The 23,291-nt window shown below is 46.1% G+C and overlaps 1 protein-coding gene across 4 annotated transcripts in view; it reads left to right on the top strand.

Annotated features, from left to right (window-relative positions):
* Positions 1-811: 811 nt before the first annotated feature.
* MED12L (mediator complex subunit 12L) overlaps positions 812-23,291 on the top strand; it is a 324,770-nt gene continuing 302,290 nt past the window's right edge. For all 4 annotated transcript variants that reach the window (XM_046002172.1, XM_046002171.1, XM_046002170.1 and 1 more), the window contains exons 1-2: positions 812-871; positions 1,724-1,947. In XM_046002172.1, the coding sequence (XP_045858128.1) occupies positions 1,849-1,947 (99 nt within the window). In that variant the 5' untranslated portion in view covers positions 812-871; positions 1,724-1,848. The remainder of the gene's footprint in view (positions 872-1,723; positions 1,948-23,291) is intronic.

Here is a 23,291-nt window from a genome sequence, read left to right as displayed (position 1 = left end):
GACTCAATTTCTCCATCTATAAAAAGGGTACGGCAAAACGTGTAAGGTTCATTTATTTTTTAAGGATCGGAGACCTTTAAACTGTCAAGATCCTGGCACGAAGGGAGAGGGCTCTATAAATGGCAGCCATCATTCTTGGACAAGTGCCGGCACATCCTCCCGGGCGCGCCTCCCGCCGGGTCCCTCGGGACAGGCCAGGCCCGCCCCCGCGGCTCCGGTCTCGCAGTGCTCGCGGCAGGTGGCCCAGCATCTCGGTGCCCACGCCCCGAAGCGAGCGGGGAGCACTGGCGGGTTGGATGACCAAGGTCTCCCCTGGAGGATCGCCTCCCTCCCTCCACACGCCGGGCGCAGGTGAGGTTTCCGGCCCAGGCCACGGGGACAGCGACCCCGAAGAGAGGTCGAGGCGGACAGCGCGGCCCGCGGCGGGGAGAAGGGTCCAGCGGGCGCCCCCTCCCTAGCCCAGTTTCACCCCGGGACCAACCCCGGCGCCGGGGCCCGCGGGCTGCGCGCTCTGCGGCTGCGAAAACCCGGAGAGGCGGATCGGAGCGCGCTCGCAGCCAACTCCTCCGCGGTCCGGCCGCCGAGCTGGGCATGCTCAGTGCGGCCGTCGCGCCGCCGTCCGCCAACTCGGAAGCTCGCGCTCGCGGGCCGTGGGGGCGAGAACGCCAGCAGCGGCGAGCCGGCGTCGCCCGCCGCCCCCAGACAGTGGCAAACTTCGCGGTGTCCCCGGAGCTCGCCTGGACGAGACTGATACCTCACAAATAAAATCCAATCCAATCCCCCCCCACCCCCCCATCCCAGCCCGAATCATGGAGGCTGTGGCCGCCCGAGTGCCGCCGTCGGCCCCTACCCACTAGCTCGGGACCAACAGGTAAACTGTTGAGGGGGTGGGGTGGGAGGAGGAGCTGCGGCCGGTGGGGAGGCGGCGGGCTGGAGGAGTCCGAGACGTCCGCGGGCCGGCTGTCCCCGTCGGCGCTCGCAGCCAGCCCTCCTCCCCCTTTTCCTTAGCCCCTGGAGGGGCAGCAAAGGGTTAAATCGGCCCCGCGCCACCGTGAGCACGGCCCCCTCCAGCCGCCGCGACCGCCAGCAGCGCGCCTCAGCGCCTGCCCGGAGCCGCCGAGGGGACCAGAGCCTCGGATGCGCCACCGGAGCCCGGCAGGCGTCTAGGAGACACCGGCCGCTTCTCCCAGTCCGCATCCCTGCCTTCCCCACCTCTCCAGGCCTCTCTCCCTCCGCCCCGGCCGGGTCCGCGCTCAGGTGCCGGGGTCTGCGGGGCGCGTGAAGGATCCCTGCCGTGGAAGAGGGGCGGGGGCGGGCTTCTCCGCAGTCTCTTCCCGGGGCTGGAGGGCCACCCTCACCTTGGGTGAGCACTTGAGCCACCCGCCTAGGCGCCAAGAAAAGTTTTTTTTCCCCCAATACCCCTCCCCCACTCCCCACCCTCTGTCCGGCTGGGGTGGGTTTGGGTCCATTGGTGAAAAAAGTCACACGTTCCCATCAGCTGCTCCTCCCCCTGGGGATAGGGCTGGTGGTGGTGGTTGGGGGTAACCGGGAGGCTGGCGCCGCGGGGGACCCACGCGGACCTCCAGCTCCTCCGCCGTCGCCACCCGAGCGGTGCGTCCCGGGGCCGAAGCGCAGCTGGGTGCCCGACGAAGACTGCCCCCATCAGTGCGTGTCTGCGTGCCGGGCAGCGGCAGCATCCAACCTGCTTTATTCCTGCCTGCAGCGCCACAGTGAGCGAGCGAGGAGGGGGAGAGAGGGAGTCTGTCTGCAAAGTGCTGCTCCCTGGTGCTCAGAGGCGGCTGCTCCAGCTCCAACTCTCATTCATTTTGCCGGTTAACATGAGAGATCATGGCCGCCTTCGGGCTTCTCAGCTATGAGCAGAGACCGCTGAAACGCCCCCGGCTCGGGCCGCCCGACGTCTACCCGCAAGACCCCAAGCAGAAGGAGGTAAGGGCGCCGGCGGCCTCCCCGGCAACTGGGGCCGCGCTCCGCAGCGCTGACCCGGGGCCAAGTTGGCCCAGCGGACATCGCCGGCGCTGCGGGGGGGGGGGGGGCAGGGTTCGAGAGGGGGGCAGGCGGCGGTGACCGGGCTGGGGGGCTAGGGGACCCCCAGGCGGCGAAGACCCAGCGGCTGCCAGTCTCTGCGCTCCACTGGGGTGCTCGCTCTCCGGGTGCCGGGTCGCTTCCCCGTTACCGGGCCTTGCACGGCGCCGCCGGGTGCTTCACCGGGTGCCTCTTTGCCGAAACCCTCTTGCTCGCTCTCCCCCGCTTCTGCTGGCTTTATTTTTCTCCCTGCTGCTTCGGTAAATCCTCGTAAACTTTTTGAAAAATGCTGGAATGCAGTGCATCCGACACAGGTCTTACGTTTTGCGCCAGCTGAGCAGGGACGGGGGGGGGGCGGGGTGAGGGGGAGACCTTTTCTTTTAAAATTTTCCAGTTTGGAGTGGAAGTCGTTTTTATCGAGGTGAACAAATATTTAGCTCTTTGAACGTACTTTGAACGTATCCCCTTTTCTTTTAAAAAAAAAAATCAATATTAAGGGGAGCCTGATTTTCGTCCCTAGAGGCGATTGGTTTAATTGCTGGAGGCTGTTTTGTATATGGAAAAGCAGACGGGTTACCTTGGAAGGGTAGTAAGTCCCGAGATTGCTTATGTCTCTGAATGAAATTGGAGAAAGCTTGACTCTTGCCTTAGGTACATTAGCTTCAATGTCTAGAGTAACCATGGCATTTTATAGCCATTTATGTTTTTGTCAGTAGTTAAGAAGTAATTATGTAACAACTCACCAGTTATAATGATCACCCTTGGCTACACAATTTGCCCAGGGATTTGCCTTTCTTTCTTTTTTTTTTTTTTAAGATCACCTGCTACCCAGCTGTGCTTTCTGAGTTTGCCAGCTGCAGCCCACCCATTGTCTATTTTCTTCAGCAAAAAAAGCGAAGTGAGCGCATTGCACAACTTCTTTATGGGGATCTAAAAACCCTCTATTAAAAGTTTGGAGGCCCAGCGATATCAAGAAAAGGTTTTGTAAAGAAGGCAGGAGGGGTCCTTAAGACTTCCTTTTTTGATAAAGGTATCTATTTCAGTAATAGTTTTGGTTAAACGTCTGTTAATGTTTCTAAAAATTTAGGAGTGGCAATTCCTTTTAGAGGCATAAGCACATCAACATGTTTGAGCATCCATGGAGTAATTCAGATTGAAGCTGGTTTACAGGTGGTTCCCAGTTGAGGCTTAACATGAAGATGGATTGAGGAGATCTTGCAGATTTCTTCTCCAGCTATTTCTCTCTGGGCTAATCCCACCCAGATGAAAGTGAATTGTTAAGGACTAGAAATAGCAGACACTAAGGACCAACTGTAACAAAGCTAGTAACTTAAAAATTAGTGTCAGGAATTTAAAAAACTTTTGGTGGGGACAAGGATACTGATTGGCTCATCTTTCTCATCTTTTACGGTCTTGCCACATTTTCCAGAGGGAAGTGTAATTAAAATCATCTCCCTAGTTACGAGATGGTCGTCTGAGATGCTGTGTGGGCTTATTTAGCGTTTATTCCTTAGGTCAGTGCTCATTGAGGATTGGGGCCTCTCTGATTGTAAAAAATAATTTTGGATTTTAGGATTTTGCAACATTTTATGGAATGCTAAAATTGAAGTAACCTTAGAGCCCATTTTCTGTAAGTTCCTTTTAACAAAGGGAAACTGAGGCCCAAGAAAGCTTTACCTGACTTAATCAAAGTGTGTGATAAAGAAGCAGAGGATTTGGACCACGGAACCAGTATTTATGTCCAAACCAATACTGTGTTAAGAAGGACTTATACTAAATCGTGTTGTTCTGCTATTATGTCCTTTCCCCCAAGGCAGCCAGTATTTCATCCTCTGGAGCAGAGTCAGAGTTATGTGTGACTGTAGCCAAATTTGAGTACAATATGGAACAGGTGTTTGGCTGTTCTTGGGTGGTGGTGTGGTGAGCAGTGTTTCACAAGCTTCAGTTATTTATGAACTGCTTCAAGAGTTCTACCCTATCCCTGGATCACCTGTACTTTTATTCTCACGTTTTCTTTAACTTTTAAGAAACTTTGTTTCCTAGGCAGCAATACACATGAAGTCATGATTCACATATAAATATGTAATGCAAAAGTTAGAATCCTGTTGTGCCTATGTATGTATTAAATTTTTATCTAGCTGATATTACACGCACATAGGGTTACACATAATAAAACCAGACTTTAACTATTAAAACTTTAAAAAGTTTACCTGTGGGGCGCCTGGGTGGCTCAGTGGGTTAAAGCCTCTGCCTTCAGTTCAGGTCATGATCCCAAGGTCTTGGGATCGAGCCCCGAGTCGGGCTCTCTGCTTGGCAGGGAGTCTGCTTCCCTTCTACTCTCTGCCTGCCTCTCTGCCTACTTGTGATCTCTGTCGTCAAATAAATAAATAAATAATCGTAAAAAAAAGTTTACCTGAGCATTTAAACTTGTTGTGTTCCATTAGAGATCTTTATCCCACATAAGGGGAAATGCTGATTTAATGGAGGAAGTATGGGCTTTGAAATTGGGCAGACCTGGATTTGGATTCTGATTCAGCCTCTTTGCAGTTGTGTGGCCTTGGGCAACTTGCATAACTTCTCATTTGTAAATTAGTATAGTTGTTCTATTCAGAAAATTTTGAGAACCCTGGTTTGAAATGCATTGCATTTGTGTGAGAAAAACCCTCATCCTGGTGGAAGCTCTTCTTATTACTATAGGTGTGATTCTTATTATTGTTAACCAGTGCAAGTGGTGTTCTGGAGAACATCTCCTGGAAGATGGGCTGGAACCCATGAATGAAGATCCCCTATGGAGAAGGAGGGGAGGGTGGGGTGAACTGGAAGCTTTAACCTGCTTGACCGATTGACTATATTTTTTTGAGAGCTTGCCTGTACATCAGCACTCCACAGGACTTTTTTTTTTTTTTTTAATATAATACTTTGTTTTCTTACTGTCCTCAAGCCTTGAAAAGGAATCAGAAAACTGAGAGTCACCTTGATTCCCCCCCCCCTTTTTTTCCCCCAAGATTTTATTTATTTATTTGACAGAGAGGGAACACAAGCAGGGGGAGTGGGAGAGAGAGAAGCAGGCTCTCCGCAGAGCAGGGAGCCTGACTCAGGGCTGGATCCCAGGATCCTGGGATCATAACCTGAGCTGAAGGCAGATGCTTAACAACTGAGCCACTCAGGCGCCCGTTGAGTTCCGCTTATACTCCATAATACATGTTTCAGGATATCTTGTCCAGTTCCCACATACGTTTCTAATCCGTCCACTGCTCCCCAGTTTCACTAATATGACTTCCTTTCTCCTTCAGCCTGACTTTTCTCTGTCCGTGGGCTTATATACATGCCCATTTGTCTGCCTGGACACTTGTTTGCCTATTTCACCCGCCTCTTCTCACCTTAGCCTGTGGTGAGGAGGGTAGCTCTGGAGCCGGGTCTGCCTGGGTTTGAAACTTGACTCTCCTGTTTACATATTCTTTATTCTCCCCATCCCTCAGTATACCCTCTTGTAGTTCTGTTGGGCTATTGGAACATCACATGAGTGGTACATGTAAAGCATTTAGACTGACTAGAGTCTGGCATGGATTCAACACCCAGATGCTGTCAGGGCCTGTCTCTTCATCCGTCAGTCTCAGCCCAATGACCTTCTCAGAGGCCTTTCTAGTATAACCATATAATTTGTAATTTGTATTTATTTGCATGCCACCATCCCCCACTAAAGGGCCCGTTTTGTGAGAGCGGGGTGAGTGCTGTTTTTAGGTATCACTAAAGTACCTGCCACCTAGTGTATTTCATTCCTGGGATGCTAAGGGTGTGAATACTTGTTGGAATGTTTGAATGAAAGTGGGAATGAATGAATAAAAAGAGGAAATCTGGTGATTGAAGGGTGTAGGGGAAAGTCTAGGATAAGGCAGAAATTATCCTTGACATCCAGCCTTGGAGGTTACAAGACTGAAAGTTAAACCCTAGAAGTAGGAAGGAAGAGGATTTTACCCTGGGGTAGAAGAGGCCCAGGGGCACCTGGGTGGCTCAGTTGGTTAAGCGACTGCCTTCGGCTCAGGTCATGATCCTGGAGTTCCAGGATCGAGTCCCACATCGGGCTCCCAGCTCCATGGGGAGTCTGCTTCTCCCTCTCATGCTCGTTCTCACAATCTCTCTCTCCCTCAAATAAATATTAAAAAAAAAAAAAAAAAGAGAGAGACCTACACAGCTAAATAATAAATATTTTCAGGAAGTCAAATTACCTAGAAAAATAGTTTGGGACAATCTGTGAGCTTTTTTTATGTGAACTCTAGATAGAGTCCCACCAGTAGAGGGGATAGAAGGCTGGGTGTGGAGCTCAGAGGCTGCCCAAGGACAAGTCCAGTAAACCTTGGGAGAGTAGTGGAAGGGAGTTGGTGGGGGGTTGGAGAAGGTGGGTGGAGTAGTGGGTGGTCCTGTCTGCATGTGGATAACCCAGAACAGGTGTTCTCAAACTTGACCTATCCAAATCACCTGTAGAGCTTGTTAAAAACAAATGGTTTTTCAGATTCAGTAGTTTTGAGCCAGGGCCCCATAATTTGCATCTCTAACAAGATGCCTGGTGATCTGATGGTTGCTGGTCCAGGGCCCCACTTTAAAGACCCTGAGCTAGAAAGAAGGCATCCAGTTCTGCAGAGGCTAGAGAGTTCTGCCTGATGTAGGTAGGGCAGGTCTAGGCATCTGTATATGGCTGAATTTGCAGTAGTTTGGTTTAGCAGCCAACTCAGCCAGGGTGTGCAGGGCTTTTCCCAGAAGTTGTGCCCTCTTGGCTCAGATCAAAGGGAGGGAGTTAGGAAGTCTCAGTCCCCCTCTAATGGCTTTCTATTACACTTGGAATAATAGATTCCTTACCTAGGCCATCAGGGCTCTACCATCTGGCCCTTGTCCACTTCTACAACCACCACCTGTAGCCAGACCACCTGGCTTTGAGTTCTGGCTTCATCACTTACTGCCTTTTTGACTCAGATCTCACTTGTGGAATGGGGTTCATATTTGTTCCTACCACATGGGCTTGCTGGAAAGATAAAACAAGATTGGAACCACATCTGGCACACAGAGTGCTCTGTTTAGATGACTACTACTGGGATAACCCCTTCCTTGTTAAAGAGTCCCAGGACTTCCCCTTGTATATAATATCCATAAGACCCTGTCTTTGAGAGTTGGCCTCTGGGCTTTTTTGATTCCTTGCAGACTTGTTGCTCATTGCCCTCCTGGCTGTGTGGTAGGACCAGTGGCCACTGCTCTCCCTTTCCAGCAGGCTCAGCTCTTTGGTGTCTGTTCCTGTCCCTTACTGCCCTTGTTGTTTTTCTGTCCTTTAGCTCTTAGAGACTCTGTCTCAAGGAAGCCTTCCTTGTAACCCATCTTTCCTCATCCTTGCTAGCTTATTATTTTGTGCTAATAGGTTTTGGCAATGCTGGTCACTGAAACGGTTGTTGATTTTCTCCATGGCTTTCCACACTAGAATGTAAACTGCGTGAGGGGGTGGGGCTTGTCTGTGGTAGTCACAGTTTTGAGTACTTTGTGCCTGGGATTAGACTAGGAGTTAAGTAAATGGTTCTTGCAGAAATTAATAAAATGCAGAAAGAACTCTTAATGAGCAGTTGTATTTATAATATCTGACTGCCCCAGTGCTTGTTTCATTTTGGCAAAGCCTGTTAGTTTTCTTGTTAGCATGTAAAACTCTTAAAACACATTAAACGGTTATTTTAGAGACAGCTGGGGAGGTGCGGTGAGGGGAGGTGAAAATTTGATTCTTTGTAATCTTTGAGAAAATTGTTTCTTTATAATCTTTGAGAAGGAGGATGTTTGTTGATAAAGTTGCCTGGGAAGAAAGGACAGGTTGACTAGTTGCCTGGAGGACCAGAAGAGAAAGGGGAAAATCTTCCTCCCGAGATTAGCTGGCTGGCTCCTGGGCCCATCATAGACCTCCCTGAATACCAGCGTTCTGGGAGGAACATCTGTATATTTACATCTGTATGTTTAACTTTTGTCTCATGGGACTCTTAGGCCAGAATCAGTGTCGGACTCGCTGGGTCAGAGGCCCTGCTTCTCCCTACTGCTTGCAGAAGTGTTGCTAACCAAACTTTGTGGCCAGGGAGTAGAAACAAAAGTGGCTGTCATTTCTCAGGGTCTGCTAACACCTGCAGCAGAATTGTCAAGGAGGCGTGTTAAGCCCACCTCAGACTTGCTGAGTCAGAATTTCTGGGAAGGAGGCTGAGGAATTTGCATTTTAAACAAGCTTTTCAGGTGATTCCTAAATATGTAAAGTTTGAGAACAATGGTTTTGGTTATCTTTATCTTTAGAAAATTTTGTAAACCAGACTCTCCCGTATTCCTGCTTCCCACTATTTGATGTATTAAAATCTTTAGACAAATATACCATTTGAAGTATTAGTACTTTTTGGTACAAAATAGTGTGGATGAGTTTAGCTACTTTCCCCCCTGAAGTTCTCTTCTCATAACCATGGTTCCCAGAATAGGCTTGTTTTCTCTCAGCTGTTCATGGTTTATAGCTGGGTAGAATGCCCTGCCTTGCCCTTGAAATATCCACAAGCTCCCTTCTCAGTGCACTTGGCTAAAATGGGGCTTCGGGGAGCAGGTCTTGCTTTGTCCTGTGAGGATGATTTTGGACTTGTTCAGGGCAGTGGAGTTTACTGTTTGACTGTGGGCCTGGGCTTTCAACTGGGCTCTTTGGGGACTCATGTAAAGCTGTTAATTTTCGGTATAGCCGCTATCTGTTAACCTCTTGGGTTTTTCACTTAGGCTGGCAATTGGGGTGATGAAATGTGATGCTTTAGGAAGTTCGAGGACCACAGAGTGAAGTCTGGAAGGCAAACTGTGTTGGGGGAGCACTACGTAGGAGAGGGCGAACAGAATCCTAGGATCTTTGTTCAGCCTGTGCCTCTTGCGGGGTGGGGGGAAGGAGGAGGTGGTGTGCGTACACGTGAGACTGAAGCAGAAGTAGGATGGAGTAAGTGCAAGTGGAAACTCTAAAAATTGTGATGTATTCTGCAGTTCTCCTGTACTGCAGTTCTGAACCCCGCTTGTGAGGCTTCTTGACAGAGGAGGCAGGGAGTAGAGAAGTTGAAGGGGTTGGCCAGAATGAACACGATTCAGGGTTCTCTTTAGCAGTGTGCTCTGAGCTTGGAGAAGAGCTGACCTCAGAGTCTGCGTGGGGCAAGCCACGTGGAGGGAAGAAGTCCAAGGGCAGTGTAGAGGGAGATGCCTACCTCCTACACCTTCCTTGCAGAGAAGGGATCATGGAAGCACTTTTAATTGTCTTTAGATAATGTCGGAAGTTGGTGATGGTGACAGTGTTCATTATACTGGCCTCTTGATTCCGATTTGTTTAGGAAAATTACATAATGAAAATGTCATCATATTACAAAATAGCATGATTTTTACCTAAAAAGAATATAGCCTACATAATCTGGAGGGTTTATCAACCACATGCAAACAATTGTTATTTCTCAAGGATGGGCTTAGGGCTGATTTGTTTTTGTACTAATCTTTATTCAAAGCTGTAAAAATACTTGTGCACTACTATTGTCATTGGAGGGAATAGCTTTAAGAATAATTAATTAGGTAATTCTGGTTGGGTTGTTGTTGGTTCCAAACTAAGCTAGAACTCCGTTAGCTGATTAGCAGATAGAGGGATCTGGTAGGGTGTAGGGACAGACACACACACACCTGACCCTGGCTGTTGGGGTGAGGGCTGTTACCTGAGCATTCCAGCACTGCCACTTGCACTGTGTGATTTGGGGTGCTGTGTCCGTTTCCTTGCCAGGGGTTGCGAAGAATACCTAATCATCTAGATTTGCTTTGAATGTGAAGGAGTGTTGTAAACTCAAATGTGAGGTATAAATTCAGCAGTGTGCTAGAGCAGATGTGTACCTTCTGATTTTTAAGATTTTGAGAATTTTGTCCGCTGGTTCGTATCATTTTGGTATCTTGAACTGTGGCATAATGGGAGTATTTACACCAAGGAAATGCACAAATGCTGCAGATTAGGTTCTTTTTCTTTTCCTTTCTTCTTCTTCTTCTTCTTCTTCTTCTTTTTTTAATTTTAAAGCTGGTTGTTAAACATTTACCACCACACTGCTGGGTACGGTTGTATGCACCACTTAGTTGACTACTTGACTATCATTCTTATCCCAGGATTCCCCTACCTGCTAACCACAAAATTTTTTTTTCAAAGCCAGACAGACTTTCACTTACCTAACTTTTCTTGAGCAGTGAGCAGATGACTTCATTCTGGCTAAAGAGTTTTAGTGGAAATCTACCTTAGGACTTCTAAAGAATATTTTCTTACTGAAGAAAGTGCAGGCACAGGGGGAGAATGCTGTCTCTTAGTGCTCTGATAGCTCCTTAGTTTTCTATCTTTGGAAAAGTAATTAGAGGATATTGTAGGTGGAGCTAGGACATCTATCTTGTGCCCATGAGACAACAAGCCTGTAAATGAAAAGCTAATACAAGAGGAGGGAATTGAGGGGCATTATGGAAATTAAGCTTCTGAACTGACCTCAGGACCACCTCTCCCTGGACTCATGAAGTTAACAGTAGATGTCCACATGGTTGAAGCCATTTTGGACCAGTTGTCAATTTCCTGTAACTGAAAGTATTCTGATGTCGTCATGGTAATTTTCTTTTTTAAAAGATTTTATTTACTTAAGTAATTATTTACTAGGCACCCCTGTTATGGTACTTTTCATGTATATATTGGCACCTGAAGTCATCACAACTTGAGCCCTCCACCCCTCCCTTTCCAGAGATTGCATATTTCAGGACTCTCCTATTCTCTGGTTTGAATGATAGACAGCAAGAGACAGAGAGCACTTGTATCTTGTCTGTTACGCAGTAAATTCTGCCCAGTGCCTATCAGAAGCTTAGAGAAGGGTACCTGGGTGGCTCAGTCAGTTAAGCGTCTCCCTTCAGCTCAGGTCATGATCCCCGGGTCCTGGGATTGAGTACTACATCAGTGAGTACCCTCTTCCTTTGCCCCTCCCCCAGCTTATGTTCTCCTTCTCTCTCTGTCAAAAAAATAAATAAACAAAATCTTTAAAAAAGAAGCTTAGAAGAAATGGAAATGGCTTTATTTCCATTTCTGTCAGGAAGGGTTGAAGTGGGAAGAAAGGAAGAGCCTTAACCAGTTTGGAGAGGAAGATTCTGTGGGTCTGTGTTAGGTTTGGGGGAAACCAGGAATGTTTAGAGCTAGAAGGCAACTTAAAGTTGCATTGTTCTCATTTACTACAAAGGGAAATGGAGTCCCAGAGAGGTTAAAGTGACTTGTTAGGCAGATCTGGGCAAAGCACTTCTGTGCCCTGATTTGTTCTTGCAACTTTACTTGGCCTCCCCTCTGTACACAGCCACTGCTTCTGGTAAACACTCTCGCTTCGTCCTGGCAGTGAGAATTTCTCTGCATTTTGGGGCACCCAGTGTCTCTGTGAGAGCTGGGGATTGTTCAGCTCACCATTTGATCTTTCAGCTTGCCAGAATCTTGAATGGGGTCTCCTGGGCAGAGGGAAGAACACTGTGGAAGCTCAGGCACTCTTGTCTTCAGGTGTTTTGGTGGAAGGTTTCCAGCTCTGTGGCCCCTGGTGCAGATAGCTCTGGCATTGGCCTTTGTGGGCTCTGTGTTTTGGGGATCGATCCCATCTAGTTTTAATTTTCTTGGTTGAGATGCTTCTTTATTTATGTGTAGCTCTCTTGGGAGATACAAATAGACAAGTTGTACCAGTTACCTACTTCCAGGGAGCAATACTTACATGTTGTGTTCTATGTAAATGAACCCCTCCCCCTTAGTTATGAAATGCTATAGCCCCAGGGAGAAGAGTTTTAGCCCTTGGGTTTTATTTTCCGTGTTTTGAGAGAAATATTACTATACATATGCATATATATATATATATATATATATATACACACACACTTATATATATAAGAATGTATGTATTTGCCAAACTGAGTCATTTAGCCACTATTGTTGAACACCTTGTAGGCCCTTTGCCAGCTGTGGCTTCATGAGGAAAGGGCCTGAAACTATTTTTTAATTTATTTTTATTTTAAAATTTATTTATTTGACAGACAATATGCACGCTAATAAGCACAAACAGGGAGAGCAGCAGAGGGAGAGGGAGAAGCAAACTCTGCACTGAGCAGAGAGCCCAGTGTGGGGTTCGATCCTAGAACCCTGGGATCATGACCTGAGCTGAGGGCAGATGCTTAACTGAGCCACCCAGGTGCCCCTTAAAATTTTTTTTTTTTCTTTTAAAACTTTTCTGTGTCTCTGGCTTTGAGCATAGCACCTGACCCAAACCTAGGACCCAAAATTTCTTTTGTGAGGTGACAATAAAACAAATGGTAGGAGCATTGGTCCTGGGCCCCCAAAAGACTTCAATATAGATTGGTGGTTTTCATTTAGGGGTGATTCCCCCCTTTCCCTTAGGGACATTAGCAATATTTTCAGAAATTTGAGTTGCTTGACTGTGTATGTGCACATATGTGCACATACAAGCTGACCCTGGCATCTAGTAGGTAGAAACCAGGAATGTTTCTGACATTCCTGTACTCTGAACAGGGCGCTCCCCTCACCCCACCAAAGGATTATCTGGCCTCAAATATCAGTAATTCCAGGGTTGAGAAACCCTGGTCTAGAGGAAGTGATAGACTTGTAAATAAGGAATACAATGTTTCAGAAGTTCTTTGAGAGGAATGTACAAAGTGCTGTGGAAACAGGAGGGAGTGACCCATTTTTTTGACAGGCCCTGAAAGAGGAGGAGATTTTTGAGTCTGGGACTTGAAGGATGTGTAGGAGTAGATGGGGCTGAGGATGTGGAAGGAAATTAATTTTGGGGAAGAGGGAGCGGCTTGTGCAAAAGGCCAGAAGGAATGTGGGATGTGCTCTGGGCTGTGGGCCTGAGGCATGGTGTGGGATATGCAGCAGGGAGCTGGGCCGGAGTAGGAAAGAAAGGTGGGATCGAGTTATGGGGGCCTTGGTAGGCCTAGTTGAGGCATTTGGATATTATAGTGGAGCTGGTGAGATCATTCCAGGTTGTGAAGTTCAAGGAGTGAGATTTAAGGTGACTCATGTTTGCAGTGTGAGGGGACAGTGACTCTGAAGGTCACACTGAGGTAAAGAGTCAGCCTAGGTTGGTTCCCAGACATTCCATGCCTCAGGGTGGATGTATTAGTTTCTTGCGGCTGTAAGTAGTTTCCACAAATCACGTGGCTTAATACAATGGAATCTTATTCTCTCACAGCAAGTCCATAAGCAGTGTTGGTAGGGTTGCACTCACTCTGGAGACCCTAGGGGAGAAGGGTCCCTTTCTTCTGCTTCCAGCCTCTTTCGGCTCCAGGTGTTCCTTGGCTTCTTTGGGGCCCTCTCAGTCTGATTTTCACCTCTGTCTTCACCTGTATCCCCCCTGGGGTGTGCCTTATACAGACACTTGTTACTGAAGTTAGGACCTACCTGGGTAGTACAGAATCATCTCCTCTCAAGATCTTTAACTGAATTACATCTGCCAAGACCCTTTTCCAAAACAAGATAACATTTACATGTTCTGAGATTTGATGTGGAAATCTTTCAGGAGCCTGTTTTTGGGCCAACAAGGGCTTGAGAAGAAAGAGAGGATTTAAGAGAAAGATTATTTGGGTGGCCGAATTGATAAAGTGGATGTGTGGGGTAAGAGAGAAAGAGATGAGTACAAGAATATACCAACATTTTTAGCTGAGGCCAGTGGTTCCCAAACTTTCTAATCTCAGGGCCCCTAAACAGTTGTAAACATTATTGAGGATCCTGTAGAGCTTTTGTTTGTGTCAATTATATCTTAATATTTACTTTATTAGAAATTAAGACTGAAAAACTTTAGAAATTTTTATCCATTTAATGGTAATAAACCAGTTTCTTGTTAAAGTGTTTTTTTTTGTTTTGTTTTGTTTTTTGTTTTTTTTGGGTGCCTGGGTGGCTTAGTCGGCTAAGGGTCTGTCTTCTATTCGGGTCATCATCCCAGAGTCCTGAGATCAGGTCCCACATCTGGCTCCCTACTCTGTGGGGAGCCTGCTTCTCCTTCTGCTTGCTGGTCCCCTTGCTTGAGCTCTCTCTCTCTGACAAATAAAAGAATAAAATCTTAAAAATTTTGTATGAACAATAACTTTTTAGAAACAAAATTTAGTGAAAACAGTAGCATTGTCTTACATTTTTGTAAATCTCTTTAATGTTTAGATTCTCACATCTTTTTTTTTTATAAAGATTTTATTTATTTATTTGACAGAGATCACAAGTAAGCAGAGAGGCAGGCAGAGAAAGAGGAGGAAGCAGGCTCCCTGCCAAGCAGAGAGCCCACTGCGGGGCTCGATCCCAGCACCCTGGGATCATGACCTGAGCTGAAGGCAGAGCCTTTAACCCACTGAGCCACCCAGGCACCCCTCACATCTACTTCTTCATTCATTCTGTTACAGTATGTTGTTTTGATTGAAAGATTTGAAGACAATTTGAAGACAGATCTGTCATTGGGAAGTTATTGCGAATCCCAGGGGGCTTGGACCTGGAGAGCCACTGGCTCACATAGTTGGGTAGGAAGATTGATGGTGGTCCCAAAGCCAACATGCTGTAGGGAACAAAAGAACTTAATTTTTTTCCAAGGTGATGAAGGTGGGGATGGAGAGAACAAGATCCTTTCTAAATGTGTTGAATCTGAGATGCCTCTCAGGATTCAAGGTTGGAGTGTATAGTAGTGAAAGCTGGAAATGTGTATTTGGGTGTGATACGTGCATAGATATTTCAAATCCTGACTATGATTACCTGTTGAGTGTGCAGAGAGATGGAGAAGCAGGCAGAGGCTGGAACTCTTCAGGGCTTGTAGATCCTGGACCCTGTTAGCAGGAGCTCTGAGGAGGGCACTTGTTAGGGAGATGAGGATGGGGTGATATGGCCAAAGGGGAGAGGTAACATTGGGTGAGGTTCCAGCTATATTGGTGGTCTCTTAGCTGAGCATTTTCTCTCCCAGGACCTTTGCATGGGTGCTTCCTGCTGCTTGGTTGCTTTATTCACTTTATCCCCGTGAAGTGCTGCTTTGTCCTCAGCACTCAGCGAGGTTTTGTTTGATTTGTTTATCTGCTCTTTCTCCCAACCAGTATGAGTTCTGTGAAGCAGGGACCAGGTCCCTTTTATTCCCCACTGATCACTAGATGCCAGAAGAGAGTCTGGTATATGGTAAAAGTTAAATGTGTGTTGACAGGATCTGGTAACCGGATGGTCATTATTAGCCAATGGTTATTAGAAGCCTGGTATGGGACATGGGGATGCCAGGATGTGTAAGACATGCTTCCAGCCCTTGAGGGACTTTGACTGGAGGACTGACACTCCCGTTCACCAGGTGGTGAAGTCATTGCACATTTCAGTGGGGGTGTTGGGAACTGATGAGAGAGGGGTCAGTTTTTTGGTGGGATTAGAAAAGTCTTCAGGGATGGGGGTGTTTTCCAGGTGACAAGGCCTTCTGGGCAGATGGTAGAAGCAAAGGCAGAGAGATGGGAAATAGGACATGATCTTCAGGTGAACAGCAAATTGTTCAGTAAGGTGAGAGTATGTTGAATCTATAAGCTTTAACATGTCTGTTGATTTGGGGGGGCATTGAGAGAGAAGTAGAACTTAAAACTGTTGGAGAGAGCAGGGATATCACTGAGCAAAACTGACTTGGCCCTGGGGCCAGGGGATTGAGGTCCTCAGGAGACTGACACTTTATGCATAGTGTTCTAGATTGCTGCCTCTGAGAGAGGTGTGGAGGCAGGACTTCTATGGGGCTCCCTGTTTATCTTGAGTTTTCTATAGGCATTTTCAGAGTCAGTTTTAATGTGCAAAGATTTTCCTCAGCAGGAACAAACTTAGCCTTCAGCCCACATCCAGTGTGCAACAGCTCAGCTATGCAAATGCTGCCTTGTCAATTAAAATTTGGTAGAATTTGCTGCTTTCCTTTTCCAGCCATTTCATTCACAGATTAATCTAATGAGGTTGTTGAGATTAGGACCATTTAAGGCATTGGCAGCAGTGAAGAACTATTAAAAATGTATTTTGTTTGAAGTGTCATTGAGAGTTTTTGCTAAGACATGGATTTACATAAAGGTATGGGGGCTCTGTCAAAATTATGTCCAAGGCATTGCTAAATAATTTACCTTTCTCCTCAGTTCTGTGAGGAAGGTTAATATTGACATTGTTCTTTTTTTTTTTGTTTTCTTTAATGTTCACACAATGCTGTGTTACTAGGCAGTATGGAAAATATTTTTGGGGTCAGAGCTATTCTTACTCCTTGGTCAGTTTTAGATTAAATGTCACCTCCCTCTTGAAAAAAAGGTTCTTTATGAATTGGAGATACTATTTACATTTTGACTACTCACATGGGATTTGCTTTTAAGTTCTTATTAAGCAATCAAAATGTTTTTGAAATTATATTTTCATTTACTTTGTACTTGATACCTCCCACTGTGCTAGGTGATGTGGGGGTGTAGAAAAGAAATAGAAGTCTGCTTCTGTCCCCTCTAGAACAGTGCTTCTGAAAAAAGCTATAGTGAGGGACCAGTTCTTTTTTTTTTTTTAATTAATTTTCAATCTGTTGCAGATTGATAGATTAAAATGATGTACTAGAAAAATACAGCTTGAATATAGTGGCAATGTCAAATTGCTGTGAAAGTTTCTGAGCTCTTGCAGTTTTTGCAACTTCCTTTTCGAGGGTCAGTAACAGTTGTGGACCACACTCTGAGGCACTGCTCAAGAAATTAACATCTGCTTCTCTGATACGCACAAAACATTTAGAAAACATTAGCGGTGATGTGTTAATTTATTTTAAAATGGAGGACTAATGTGTACATTCCGTATGGTGTGTAAAGTGCCACATCATGTCACGATATCCAGTGTTGCTTGTGTTGGTTATCCTGAGTGCGTTGCAGGTTTGGTTTTATGCCAGCCTCAGGAACACCTCTAAGGTGGGTACTGTTATCTCCTTTTTACAGGTGAAGAAACTGAGGTGTAGGGTGTGGGGGGGGGCACTGACTTGACTTATTTGAGGTCAGTTGGCTGCATAATGATGGACTTGCAGTTGGACTTCTGAGCCCGTGTTTTAACTATTCTCTCTATACAGCAAGGCTAAAACTGTTGCATGAGTTCAGAAAAGAAAGGATTGAAATGCTTGGAGGTTTCGCTGGAGAGTAGGATGTGAGGGACAGGATCTGAGTGAATGGGGACAGGTTGGGCCCTTTCATAAGAAAAAGCTGAAGGTGGGAAGAGTGGAGAGGCACAGGGGAAACGAGGGGTGTAGTGCCTCTGAAGATCAGGCTTGGAGTCCCAGGCTGTTGGGCTCTGGGGTGGTGAGGAGCTCACGTGGTCCTGCTGTCGGATTTCTCTCGCTAGCTCATGCCTAATAAATCTGGTTGGGGAGAGAGTGGAGTCAGGGAGGCTGCGAGGGAGGTGGCTGTAGTAACCATGGCTTGAAGTAAAAAGAGCTGGACCAGGCAGGGCTTTAAATAGGACTGGAGGAGAACTGGCAGTTGGTGACAAATTGGTCTAAGGCAATGAGAGGACTGTGGAAGATGCTCCGATTTCTTGGACAACCAAGGATGCTAGGTCCTGTTGCTTGAAGACCTCCATGTAACACATTTTTGTGCTGTCTTCAGTGATGGGATGGCTATCTAGAATGACTTGATTGCCGAGGGGACTGAACCCTAAGACTCTTCTCCACATTCACCCTGTGACTTCCAGCCTGAACTGGCCAGAAGGTCTTGGAGGAGCTTTAGTTTATACTGCGTGTCCCATGCTTGAGGTCTTGCCTTCTGTACCTGTTTTCACCTCTTCCTAGGCCGCTTCGGTGGTGCTTAATCACCAGCATTGCTTGGATGGTTGGCTAAGTTCCTTGGAAGAGGTGGGGATGAGCAAGCCTCCTGAAAATAAAAAGGGTGGAGTCTGAGAGATGTTAGTAGAGATTAGCTTTCAGACAACCCTTGCAGAGGTGGACGTTTGTCTTCTTGGCTCAGAGTTGTATCCTGTTTCCCAGTAATTGACCCAAAACAAAGGAACAGAATTGCCACCATTACCAACAAAAAAGGGAAACTCCTAGTCTCTCTTCTTTCTCTTCCAGGCAGGAAGGGTGATCTACAGTTTCACCGGATTTTGCCTACACCCATTTTATCCGTCTCACTCAATACATTTTCCTTTTTATGAATTAGCAGTCCCTTTGGTAGAAATTGCACAATGCTCCTTCTTCCAGGTGTGTGCCTAACATGGGGTCAGTGGTGTGATTAGGTGTGAGACAGAGGGATTAAAAAAAAGAAGTCAGGTTAGGGGGTAGGTGTGAGTTGCTTCACTGGACAGTTAACTTCAGAGAACAGAAACCGGGGCTTGTGTTTATGTTCTCTGCCTTCAAGTTGCTTAGCACAGCGGGAGGCAGATTCCAGTACTAAGTGAAAAATATGATTTACAGGAAGAGTTTACCTGAGATGTGAATGCAATGGGGGAATGGTGGAGGACTGTGACTTACCTGAGCTATGGGGGCTCTGAAGAGAAAACTGTCTTGAGGCCGCCTTAAATACAATTCTGGGTGGGCTAGACTGCTGGACGCATTACTTTTCCTCCTTCATAATCATGCAAATCTAAAAGTTCAAGTATTTTTCTTTGGCAGTTTTCGTAGTTTTTCTGAGAGCTATATCCAGGTGTTTCATATTGGAAGATGACACGCATTTGAATTTGATTTGAATATGAATTAATGGATACAATTATTTAGATAAGAGGGGAATAAATGTTAAGTATATTTAGATATAATTTGAATCAAAGACTCTCCTACCTTTTTTTTTTTTTTTAAAGGATTTTATTTATTTGAGATAGTGAGAGAGATGGAGCGGGAGGAGGGGCAGATGGAGAGGGAGAAGCAGACTCCATGCTGAGCAGGGAGCCTGACCTGGGGTTTGATTCTGGAACTCCGAGATCATGACCTGAGCCACCCAGGCGTCCCTCCCACTTTAAAATGAGGTGGGACTGCCTGTCTCACTAGGCCACTGATGGGTAGATAGGATGAGGGCTGTTATGGGGAATTGACATCTCTAGAAACTGCATGTATTCAACTCCTTGGTGGACGTTTCCATCTACTTCCTTGGAGAGTTCCTGAGTATCTGGTCATGTATGTAATTTGGGCCTAAATATGCTGGCTGTACAAAGGACCTGTAATTATAATGAGGATGATCTGATTTTTAAAAGGCTTAGTTTAAGGGGTGCCTGACTGGGCTTAGTCACAGGAGTGTGTCTTTTGATCTCGGGATTGTGAGTTTGAGCCCCATGCTAGGTGTAGAGATTACTTAAAAATAATAAAATCTTAAAAAAAAAAGTATGTATCTGTTACTGTGCTCAGTGTCTCACATGATTTTTACCTTTTCTTTAAAACGGGCATGTGAGGTGGGTGCAGTTACATCCCTTTCACAGGAATGGGAGCTGGGATTCCAATGTAGTTTTGTTGGACCCACACTCGTCTCCCGAAGATCTCTTTGTTTTGGGGAACACATTGCGTCTACTGGGGGCCTGATCCTCACATGGCCACTTGACCTACCTCTGAGCCTCAGTTTCTCACTTTGTAAAATGAGGGCCCATCGTGTCTAAGCCACTTGGTTATGAAGATGAATACGAATATGCTGCTTCATGGCCAGCGAATGCTAGCATTCTTTCCATGATTTCTTGTTTTCCCTTTTGGCCTGCTCCTCTGTACAGGTGTGAAGGACTTGCTGTTTTGTGTTGAGCTCCTCTGGTCCCCCCAGTTTCTGATTGATGGCCTGCAGGTGTGGTTTGGATGGGGTGAATATTAATAGCCGTGTAGATGCCTGTGGATGTAAAGAGCTGAGTTTCAGATGTGGCTTTGATGCAAATGTGGCCCTGGTGTTGGAGACGGGGGTGGGGGTGGGGGAAGTGCTAGGGTGCTAGGTTGCTTTTTAGGGGAGTCTCGCTCCCTTAAGTTAGTTTGGTTCCTCCCTTGGCCCTCTCAGGAGGCCCTGGCACATTTTGGCAGCAATGGGGGACCCTCCCCTTCCTTTTTTTTTTTTTTAAACTTCTCAGGTATTATGTGACACCTTAATTAGAAGAGATCCAAATTAATCAGTCCCTATTTCTGTGGCGTGGGAGGTTGGCCTGCATGTCCACTTATCCAGAGCCCAGTGATACTGTTGTAGAATTTTCTCAACTATTGTAGACTCTGGACTGATGGTCCTCTTGATGCTGCCAAGGGGCTTGGATCCTGATGTTGGAGGGTAGTCTTGCCATGAGGAATAGAGCAGCTCTTCCCTTTCTGCTTTCCCTGCATGTATGTATCTTTGTTTCCCAGGGCTGCTGTAACAATATCATGACCTGGATGGCTTCACACAATGGCAATTTATTCGCTAACTATTCTGGAGGCTAGAAGTCCTTCTTAAGGCAGGCCCGCACCTGGAAACCTCTAGGGCAGGATCCCTCCTTGTTTCCTGCAGCTTCTAGTAGTCCCAAGCATTCCTGTGTTTCTGCCTCTTTCTGGCCTCCATCTTTTCTCCTGTAAGGACACCAGCCGGCTGTACTGGATTAGGACCTACCCTCATTCTTTATGACATCATCTTAACTCAGGAATATCTGCAAAGACCCTATTTCCAAATAATGCCATATGCACGGGTACAGGACTGACATATCTTTGGGTACATGAGTCCACCTGTAACAGTGCACCTATAGGACCTGTCCCTGGATCGTCCTCTGCACATCCCTGGTTGCTCTGGGACTGGACTTCGGCTTCTGGGTCCTGGCACAGGAGTCCCTAGGTATCCTTGTCTGTTTTCCTAGGAACCTCAAGCTAGCAGCCATCTTGCTTTTCTCCTGTTAAATCTTCCATTGTTTCCTTCACTGGATTCTTTCTGGTGCCATTAAAACATGCACAAGGCCCTCCTGTCTTAGATCTCCCTCTACCCCATGAACCCATTTCCCCATTTCTTTCCTCCTCCTTTTTCTCCAAACTTTTCCAAAAGTATCTTGTGTGCTCACTGTCACTTCTTCCTCTGGTCATTCCAGTCTGGCTTCTGCCTTTATCATTCTACCAAGACACCCCTCACTGAGGTCACAAGTGACAGCCATGTTCCCTGTGGCACTTACTCATATTGATCTCTCTGTTGGTGAAGCAGTGTCTTCTCTCAGCTTCTGATACAACATTGCTGGTTTCCTTCTCTCTTTGGCGATGCCACGTCTCCTTGAAGAGTCTTCCTTCCCTACCTGCCATTAAATCAGAACCGCTGTTTTCTCACTTTACCCTCTCCTTAGGTGCTCTCGGCTTCCCCCCCGCCCCCGCACCCCATCCTCAGTTACTACATACATGCAGACAACTCACAACCTTACAGCACCAGCCGAGACGTCTCTGCATGCTAGACTGGTATATTTAAGTGCCTATCAAAATATTGTGTCTCTTTTCCTCCTTCAAACTTGAGTTTATTTATTTATTTTAAAAAGATTTTATTTATTTATTTGACAGACAGAGATCACAAGTAGGCAGAGAGGCAGGCAGAGAAGGAGGAGGAAGCAGGCTCCATGCCGAGCAGAGAGCCCGATGCGGGGCTCGATCCCAGGACCCTGGGATCATGACCTGAGCTGAAGGCAGAGGCTTTTAACCCACTGAGCCACCCAGGCACCTCCCAACTTGAGTTTAACACTGAATTGTGATCTGCTCCTCTTCCTTCCACTCCCCCCCCCCCCCCCACCAGCCCTGCTTACCCTCTCTTAAGAAATATTGCCATCCCAGAAATTTGGGGGATTTTCTTTTTTGATAATCTCATTCTTTGTCATTTCATCCAACACTTCAACAAGAAGTCCAGTTACGTAGCCCTCCTAAGTAGCCCTTTTAATTTCCTCTCTACCTTTTATTTCCTCTCTACCTTCCTTCTCTACCTCTGTCACCACCATCTTGGTCCTAGCTACCATCATCTGATGTCCTGACTCTTAGGAGAATCTGCTTACTAGTTCCAGTCCTTTGCCCTGCAGTCTCCCATTTAATCTAACCCACTCCCATTGGTTATCCACACTGCATACCTATTGAGATGGGATGATGTCACCTCTGCATAAAACCCTTTACTCTTCTTAGGATAAAGACAGAAGTCCTTCACTTGGTTCATAATACCCTGTGTGATCTGTCCCCACCCATAGCTCAGCCTCTTGTCACAAATGAGTCCCTTCTGCTTCTTCATGACAGCAGCTTTATACATGCTATTCCTGTCCCTCTTGTTAGGCACACGTATGCCCATGATTCCGTGATTGCTATGCCTTTCTGATGCATTGACCCTTTTATCATTATGATTCTCCCTACTTTATCTTTGATAATGCTTTTTATTTTGAATTCTACTTTGTCCAATATTAATATAGCCACTCGAGCCCTTTTAGGCTCATTGTTTGCATGGTATTTATCTTTTTCCATCCATTTACTGTCAAGTTATTGTCTTTACATTTATTTTTTTAAGTTATTTTTGTTTTATTTTTATTTTAGTATGATTTTTAGTGAAATCAATGCCCAATGTGGGGCACAGACTTCCAACCCCAACATTTTAAGTACGACATCTCTCCTGCCTGAACCAGCCAGGTGTCCATCTTTACAAAAGTGCACCAGATAGTTGGGTTTTGCTTTGTTTTTTAAAGATTTTAAGTCCCAGTGAGTTAACATCTAGTGTACTATTAGTTGTAGTTTTACAACATAGCAATTTAGCACTTCTGTGCAACAGCTGGTGCTCGTCACAAGTGCACTCCTTAATCCATCACCTATTTCACCCCCCGCCCCAACCCCGTGACTCTCAGTTCTCTATCTATGGTTAAGGGTCTGTTTCTTGGTTTGTCTCTCTCTCTCTCTCTTTTTTCTACCCCCTTTGTTCATTTGCTTTGTAACTTAAATTCCACATATGAATGAAATCAAATGGTATTTGTCTTACTCTGACTGACTTACTTTGCTTAGCATTATTCTTTCTGATGCCATCCAAGTCACTGAAAGTGGCAAGATTTCATTCTTTTTTTTATGGCTGAGTAATATTCCATTCTTTCTATCTGTCTATCCCACATCAACTTTATCCATTCATCAGTCAATGGACACTTGGGCTGCTTCCATGGGGTTTTGCTTTTTTATGTATCTGACAATCCCTGTCCTTTCATTGGAATCTTAGTCCATTACTTTTTTTTTTTTTTTAAGGATTTTATTTATTTATTTGACAGAGAGATCACAAGGAGGCGGAGAGGC

Source organism: Meles meles, chromosome 4 (genome assembly GCF_922984935.1).
Source record: "Meles meles chromosome 4, mMelMel3.1 paternal haplotype, whole genome shotgun sequence".
NCBI lineage: Eukaryota > Metazoa > Chordata > Mammalia > Carnivora > Mustelidae > Meles > Meles meles.
The sequence above is the reverse complement of the archived record's forward strand: the minus strand, read 5'-3'. Positions and strand labels throughout refer to the sequence as shown.